The following is an 8,593-nucleotide window of genomic DNA, read 5'->3' as shown; positions in this document are numbered from 1 at the left end:
GGGGGGGGGTCAAAGAAGGAATAGTCTTGTATAAATAAACTTTACGTTATTTTGCAGTATTTTGATATGTCTAAAGTCTAAACAAAGATCTATGCACTATTCTCGTCAAAGAAGGAACAATCTTGTAATAGAACTTAACGTAATTTGCAGTATTTTGATGTGTGTAAAACAAGCACTAGCAAAATCTTAAACAGAATTAATGAATTTTTCTTTTACTTGAAATGTATTTTGAAATTGTGTCAATGGGATAGTCTTTCAGATTTAGCAAGTGTTTCTTTACCTAAGAAATAATAAAGTTATATCAAACCACCAGACTAAATTCGACTTTTTCTATCGTCGTTCCTAATTCCTAAAAGAGAGATAAATAAAAAACACAAGCTTGCGTCATATCTCAAGATTACTTGCCTTTCAAGTCATCTTTCCAAAAAATAACTACTTTCTTAAACCCATTAAAATTTGGTTGCCTTCCTTTAAAGCTCATAATAATATCTATCACCCATCTACCAACAACTTCCCAAATCTTTTCATCCTCCATGAATTCTACTAGCACCGGAACAGTTGAAAATGTCGAATTCTCCATCCAAAACCTAATAAGGAGTTGGTGCAGACGGCAAAAATGGCGACAAATCTGCCTCCTCTCTCCGAAAGAACAACAACAAGAAGTACTCATCTCCATCAAACAACAATGGAGAATCACTTTATCAGAGTTCCTAGAGTCATACCAAATTCACCTTTTCACCATCTTCTTGCTTTCTCTCGACATCATCTTAACTTCCCTCGAATTATCTTCTTCTCTGCTCTCCTGCACATCAGTCAAGAAAGCTCAGACCGAGAATGAATGGTTCCGTTGGGGAGGAACCGCGATTTTGAGCATTCTTGCCGTTAAATCCATGTCTCTGGCTGTTGCTATGGGGAAATCGTTCTTCATGCAACCTGGCTGTGTAATGGATGGCGCACTTGCGATTGTTTCTCTGATTCTTCAGGTGCTTCTTGAGAAGAAAGGGACCGGGTTCATCGTGGTGGTGAGTTTGTGGCGGGTTTTGAGGGTTGTGGAGACTGCGTTTGAGCTTAGTGATGAAGCCATTGAAGTGCAGATAGATAGAATCATCAGCCAGTTTCAGGCTCTTAGTAAAGAGAATAGATCATTGCTAGAGACGCTCGCAGAGAAAGATGAAGTAATTAAGAAGCTAGAGGAAGAGCTTAATCAATTCAAAGAAAATGGCGATTTTCTAATTGTGAATAACCGACCATATACAGGGAGGCTATAAAAACTCAATATATGCAGAATCTGAAATCCCCTGTTGTATTAAATTTGATAGATTGTTTAAAGCAATTAATTCAAAGAAGTAACAAGTAAACTCAAGCTGCATCTCATTAGAATAAAGAACTTATGTTTCATACAACCTTGATGAGACCATTAGTTCTAAAGCTAACTAGATTCAGTCATAAACGACTAAGAAGAAACACTGACACGTCCTTTGCCAGAAGAATCAAGATTAAAGGAGAAACTGCTTTGGCAACTTCAATAAGAAAGCTTCATATAAAGACTTCAACACAGAGAAGGGTAGCAAGCTGGAGTTGGTGTTGGTGCCATCACCGACGCAGGATCAAGAATTTCGCCTTCCAGGTTTGTTGAGATAGTAATACGTTTGACTTCACCAAAAACTGTGTTGTCTAGACCGAGATTATTAGCACTAGATGTTTGACTGATTGTTTGAGTGATGTGTGCAAAATGGTCCAATCTCTGCTGAAGGTTGTCTCTTATGGTTATGACAAGATAAACCTGAACAATTACCGGTGGAGATACTGTAGATCCTTGTATATTTGTGAGTCGGAAATAAATACTCTCCTGTGGCTCCAAACACAACGTAACCGCAAGTTTACCACTTAGTTTTCGAGCCTTGTTATCTCGTAGTATCTGGGATATTGATCTATCGAGTGTAAAATTAAGAAGATTCCCTACATATCCAATGAAAGGTACAGGTATAGATCCACTGGGATCTACAGAGATTCCCCCAGGAAATTTCAAAACCTGAAAAGAAATTGGCTTCCCAAAACTTGTTGTGGTCAGATTCAGCTTCGATCTTTGTTCAAGCAGGTTAACGAAAGAAGATCGCAGTGAATTTAACGACTGTGTGCTTATTTCATAGCCAGCAGAGACAGGTACAACTGCAAACTCCACATCTGTATACTTACATGAACATGACTGACGCAGAGACAGAACAGTCACCTGTTCAACAGTAACTAGATATTAGCCCTCTTAATAAAAGCAGAAATCAAAAACACTACATTGCATAAGTTTTGTAAGAAAATGTTCTTATAACCTTGGTGTCGTTCGAAAGACGTATGCTCCGAAAGATATCATCCTCTAGTCTTCCTTTTAGGGAGATAACCTCAGACACTGGTTTTCGAAGTTTGAAGCAAGCTTGTACTGAAGCAGCTGGTTTAAAACAAAGAAGCAAAAGAAAAATGTTTAGATATAAAGTGTGTCATATGAGATCTTTCAAGACTCACTACTAGAACCAGAGACAGTTTATGTACTTATTAAAGTCTCCACCTTTATAGATCTCAGAAAATTTTGAGGATAGTATAAACTGAAAATTCTGAAACTATAAATCAATTAGGGTCCTCTTAAAATCTGGTAAAGTATTAAACTTTTTGTTGAAAGACACTTACCATTGTAGTTGATTGTATCATTAGCATGGGGTTGAGACAGGGGCGGAGCTAGTGTATGAGATCGACTGGGGAATAGGCAGAAGATCGTAGGAAGAAGAATCGCTAAGCTTACGACCAAAACAATGAGACATCGGAGACTAAAGAGACGCGACAGAGCAGAGGAACAGCTCTGACCGAAGAATCGAGAAGATTGATGAGGGTTCTCAGGGTCGAGGTTCTGCTGCTGCTGGTGATCCACATCGTTCGCTCTTGACTGCTTTTTCATTGCAAGATCGAGTGAGTATATGAAAAAAAACTCAGGTGATTTTGTCTTGAGGAAGAAGAAAACAAAAGAGGAGGTTGGCTCAACCAACTTTTGAGCAGAAGAAAGCTAATAGTGAAAAAAGGTGGTGTGGTGTGAGAAAAGTAAAACATGATCTTACAACATATATATATTAGTCATTCCATCCGGTATATTTTTGACATATGGATAACAAAAAAAATAAAGAGCCAATTTGGGAGATTTTCTTTTAATGAGAGCTGATGTAATATATACTTTTTGTCAAAATTGTTTACTCATTAGGTATGGCGATGTTTATCTATTTTTGAAATCTTTGATACAAAAAGTTTCTATGTATTTTTTTACAGTTTAAAATCATATTTAAATATAAGTTAATTGTGTTCAAATACACGCTGGTATTCATTTATTTAAAAAGATGCGGGTAATCAAGTTTGAAAAGCGTAGATAATTAGTTTTTTTTTGTTTTTTAAAACGCGGATAATTAGAAGTTATATTTTTAATAAATATAAAAAATTGCACATATCAGTTAATTAAATCACTTAGTTCACTTATATCATTAACTGTTTATTATTATTATTTTTTAAAAGTATATCATGAATGTTCCATTTTTTAAGAGAGAAATGATTTGTGTTTTTTTTTTGACAATAAATGATTTGTGTCTTTTTTTTTTTTTGACAATAAATGGTTTTTGTATACTTCAGATATTTTATTACAAGGAAAGTAGAAAACAAAAAATCATACCAAAAAAAGCATCATCTAAAAAAGCAAGTAAATATATATATATATATATATATATATATATATGCAATTAATAAAATAATAAATTAAAAGAGCAATATGGCATAAATTGGATTCCAGTATATATTAGGTGTGCTTCTTTTGTAATCTTTACATACCCTTTAAATAGTATAGTATAATTTAATAAAATATAGATATGTTTTTACAAAGAAAAAAAAAATCTCTTTTTATCTGTAACCCACTTTCTTACCTACACAATATACAAAAAAAAAAAAAAATCAATAATAATTTTTTTTTTTATTATTAATTAGTTTCCTAAATTTTACTTCATAATATCTTCAAGTTTATATTTTGCCAAGCTTCTTCATAAACCTAAAATCTACTGTGTCATACATATATGCCTTGTATTAAAAAAAAAATGAAATACACTCACTAGTCACGACACTACTAGTTGAAATTAAATAAAGAAAAACAAATAAAAATATAAAAAAATAAGGTTTAAAAAAAAAAAAAAAGCTGGGGAATTGTTTTGTAAAATTTGAAAAGAGAAAGTGAGATCTCTCTCTCTCCTCTTTTTTCAAAATTTGAAACACTCCGCCATTCCGTCTCTCTTCACGCGCCACTCTCTCTCTCTCTCTCTTTCAAATAACCCAAAAATTCCCCTTCTCTTCCCTACTTCTCCCCAGATTTGAGATTTCAGTGCTCTCTCTCTCAGTGCTTGCTCTCTCTCACATAATTGTTCTAGGTCGTCCCAACCCAGATTTACAGATTCATTCAGTAAGAAACTAAAACTCTCTCGCCCTTTAATCATCTCATTTGCTTTCTTCGCATCTTCTCTTTTGTGTTTTTTTTTTTTTTTTTTTTTTTTTTTTTTTTTTTTTTTTTTTTTTTTTTTTTTTTTTTTTTTTTTTTTGCTTTATGGTTTCTCTTCCAAAACCCTTTTTCTCCCGGGATCTATAATCTGTAAATTGATTTTTTCTTGAAAAGATCTGTGGATTTGTAGATAGTTTTGCAATGTGGGTTTCACTCTCTTCTTCTTCTTCTTCTTCTTCTTTGTCTATCGATTGTAACATTTGTAGCTAATTTGTTCCTGGGAAAATGTGGTCATTCTAGGGTTCTTGTTTGATTCTGTCTTGTATTTGGGGTATTTGATATAGGATTTATCATATGAGCTTGCCATTTTCAGATCTCTACTATAATTTATTTTTGGGGGATTTATCGATTGCTCTTTCAAGTTAAGATCTAGACATTAAAATTTTTGTGTATTCATAGACAAGCTTTGTCATTTCGATATTCATGGATTTATGATGATGCCCCATTTAATTGCATTGAAGATGTGTAATTTTATACTATTATTAGTTTTGTTCCTTAACTGACCCACCAAGTGTTCGATGAATTGTCTCAGCCAACAAAAAAAAAAAAAAAGAAATGGACTCTCTTCCTGATGCGCTCCTTCAATACATTCTTTCCAACATGACCGCTGCAAAAGATGTGGCTGCTTGCAACTGCGTCTCCAACCGATGGAAAGAGTCTACAGACTCTGTTCAGAAAATTACATTCCTCCGGAATTCTTTCGATAGCATCATCTCCAAGACTGATGATGATGATGATGATGATTCTGACACCATCTCCAAGACTGATGAATCTGACACCATCGTTCGCAAGATGATTTCCTCTTTCCGTCGTCTTGAGGAGCTTGTGGTCTACAGCCCATTCTCTAGCAATGGTCTAGCTTCTTGGATGGCCCATGTGGGTTCGTCTCTTAAGCTATTGGAGCTGAGAATGGATAATCTCGCTAGCGAAGACGCTATTGTAGAGGGTCCTTTGAAGCTTGACTGCGTTGGTGTGGCTAAGAATCTGGAGACTTTAAGGCTTTGGGGTGTTTTGATGATGAGCCCTCCCAAGTGGGATATGTTCCCAAACCTTCGCTGCCTCGAAATAGTTGGAGCAAGAACTGATGATGCCACTCTGTGTCATGCTCTCCGTGCTTGCCCGAATCTGAGTAACTTGCTTCTGCTAGCTTGTGAGGGAGTTAAGTCCATATCGATCGATCTGCCATACTTGGAGCATTGTAAGCTGGATTTCTATGGACCAGGTAACAGCGTGCTAGTCCTCACTAGTCCGAGGTTACTGTCCCTTGATGTTCAAGGCTGTAGCTTTATCCGTGTCCCTGAAACCAGATTCTTAAAGACCCTATCCATCTCCAATATTGCTGGTAAACATTTATGAGCCTACTACTTGTTTGGTTCCTTCTATTACCATCTGCAGATGTCATTTGTCTTACTTTGTCTCTGATTGGTTAACAGGGAGAGTTTACATGGTAGATTTTCATAACCTTTCGTCGCTTGAGGACTTGTCGATTCGGGGTATACAATGGTGTTGGGATGCGTTATGCATAATGCTGCAGCAAGCAAGAGACGTGAAGCATCTCTTTATGAAGGTTGAATTCACAGGCAATGAGTCCCTTCAACCATTTCCTGAGATTGATTTTGTCGAGTTCTTCAATAACCATCCCAAGCTTCAAACATTCGACATCCATGGAGCAATGTTCGCTGCGCTTTGCCAAAAGAACAGCCTAAAAAAGGTAAAATAAACTCTCTTCTTCATCAGAAACGTTCCATATGAAGCCAGAGTCTTACCAATAATGTTAACCTCCTTTCTCTTTGCAGCTTGAGACAGGATTTGCAATACCGTGTTTGGAGAAGGTTACTATCACAGTAAGATCTCCACTGAACGCAGAACAGAAGATGAACACGCTCGAGTCGCTTGTGAGATATGCGAGAGTTTTGAAACGAATGGTGATAAGGATTCTTCGGATGAAGAGCAATCACAGCGGTGCAGATGATTTCTGCGATGACGTCTGCAAGTTCCGGTACATGCATCAGCATCTTGTTCAAATTGAATGAAATAATTGCTAATCTAAAATTTTCGGCCATTGATTTCTGTTTCTCATTTGTATTCGCTGAGCATTTCTAGTTTGAACTCTTGAGTAAATTTTTTGTTTCCTGATCCATGGTTTTGAACTTTTGAATCTAATGCCATTTTAGAACTTTTTCCTGCTGTTGTCTTTAAAAGGAATGATTATGAACACATTTGGTTTTACACTTTTCCTGTTTTCTTGTTCCTATATATATTTACATTAGTTCGTATACAAATCAATATTAATATACTTACTTATGTGTCAGTCAAACACCTACTATCTTCATATGCTTAAAAAAGATTAAGAAGATAATCTCCTAAAAACAAGACAAACCTCAGATTGCATTACACTACCAAAATAAAACGAGATAACGCAAAACACGCACCGCCAACAATTTCATAACCATAAAAAAAAAAAAACTTCTCTATATATAACAACGTTACCTCCAGCATTGAAAAATTACCTAGTGCTAATTCTTCTCTAACAAACTAAAATAAAAAATAAAGAAAAACTCAAATAAAATGGCGGGCCGCGACACATTCCAGCTGCGTTTCGTGGCTGTCGCGGCATCCGCCGCCGTATTGATCTTTCTCATGGCTGGTCAAGTCGCGGAATCGCGCATGATCAACATATGCTCTCACACAGCGTATCCATCTTTATGCCGACCTCTAGTGAAACGAATCACGAACCCTAGACGAGCCACGCACCGAACCATCCAGGCATTAGAGGCCAAGACAAAAGTGGCTCTAGCCGAAGCAGCTAGGTTTAAAGACGGTAACCAAGCGATCAGCACGTGTTACGGGACGTTTAGCGACGCGATATTCAATTTAGCGAGTGCGAGGAAGAGCATAAGAAAACGCGATGTCGTGGGGACCAACACGTACCTAACAGCGGCAGTGTCTGATTATGGCGCATGCGTGGACGGGTTTATTGAGACTGGTCAGGTTAATGCGGTCCAGAATGTAGCGGTTGACTTGAGGAAGATTAGCAGCAATTGCTTGACGTTGTCTACATTGATTAGCTGATCGATTAAGAGAACTTTTTATTAATTTTTCTCGAAACAAAAAAAAAACAAGAAAAAAAAACTAATTAATTTCGTCTAAATCAAAATTTGGGTATTTTTTTTTTTGTTGTTGTTATTTTTGTTTTGAGGGAGGCTGTTTGTTGATCTATGTCATTCGTATGTAACGCCACTGGGTGTAATTAATTATATTTTGATTTCGTGTAATTAATAATTGCTAGCAGATATTTTCTTATGATAATTCCAAAAATTTGTGGAACAATTGTTTTCCATTCCTTTTCTTTCAACCTTTTTTGTTTGTATAAACATGCCATTTTTTATACATGTCACGAGGCAAAAACACAAACGAGTTTGGATTGAAAACTATTGGACCATAACATGTATGTACTCTTTTTCACAATGTGTAAAAAAGCTCTTTTGTAGAGAAGCACCCACAACCAAGAAAACATACAAAATAAGCTTAGCTAGGGAAGAATTGACATGATTGCACAAGTGGGCTTTTGTTTTGGGACACTTACAAGAATAGAAAGATAAACAAAAATATCTTCTGCACAATTCGTGGTTTGTGATTTGTGAATACAAAGATAAAAAAAAACATGTCGACCAACAAAAAGAAAAACGATACAAGAGAACGAACGAAGCATAAAAATATCATAACAAAAAGACAGAAAAAAAAAAAAAAAAAAAAAAAAAANAGAAGAAGCAGAAAAAATCAACGGTGAGAAGATTCTTCTGTATAACTATAAAAAAAAGGAAAAATATTAATATTATGAACCGTCCATCGACTGGGGGATTTCTCTAATCCCCGTGCCGTTGCTCCTACGTGCTCGAATCACGATGCGCCACGTAGCGTAATCGCAGGATAAAGTTCCGTTTTAACTTCAATTACACGTGAGTGTGAGTGCGAGTGAAGTAGCCCATAGACCCAAGGAGAGAAGAGAGAACCAGAACCCCCCCC

General features: G+C 36.2%; 4 protein-coding genes across 4 annotated transcripts; 3 read left to right on the top strand and 1 right to left on the bottom strand.

Annotated features, from left to right (window-relative positions):
• LOC104769394 lies at positions 500-1,272 on the top strand. The gene has a single exon (XM_010493598.1). It carries the CDS (start codon positions 534-536, stop codon positions 1,266-1,268), a length of 735 nt encoding a protein of 244 aa, XP_010491900.1. The 5' UTR covers positions 500-533; the 3' UTR covers positions 1,269-1,272.
• LOC104769403 lies at positions 1,541-2,941 on the bottom strand. The gene is made up of 2 exons (XM_019239633.1): positions 2,677-2,941; positions 1,541-2,244 (listed from the first exon to the last, which is right to left on the bottom strand). Exons 1-2 carry the CDS (start codon positions 2,939-2,941, stop codon positions 1,550-1,552), a joined length of 960 nt encoding a protein of 319 aa, XP_019095178.1. The 3' UTR covers positions 1,541-1,549.
• On the top strand, positions 4,283-6,796 carry LOC104769385 (F-box protein At1g10780). Its single transcript, XM_010493588.2, has 4 exons — positions 4,283-4,471; positions 5,100-5,909; positions 6,001-6,278; positions 6,364-6,796. Exons 2-4 carry the CDS (start codon positions 5,123-5,125, stop codon positions 6,598-6,600), a joined length of 1,302 nt encoding a protein of 433 aa, XP_010491890.1. The 5' UTR covers positions 4,283-4,471; positions 5,100-5,122; the 3' UTR covers positions 6,601-6,796.
• LOC104769375 lies at positions 7,019-7,855 on the top strand. The gene has a single exon (XM_010493577.2). The coding sequence runs from the start codon at positions 7,136-7,138 to the stop codon at positions 7,637-7,639; it is 504 nt and encodes a 167-aa protein (XP_010491879.1). The 5' UTR covers positions 7,019-7,135; the 3' UTR covers positions 7,640-7,855.

This window comes from Camelina sativa, chromosome 3 (assembly GCF_000633955.1).
Source record: "Camelina sativa cultivar DH55 chromosome 3, Cs, whole genome shotgun sequence".
Taxonomy (NCBI): Eukaryota; Viridiplantae; Streptophyta; class Magnoliopsida; order Brassicales; family Brassicaceae; genus Camelina; species Camelina sativa.
This window is presented reverse-complemented; position numbering and strand designations above follow the sequence as displayed.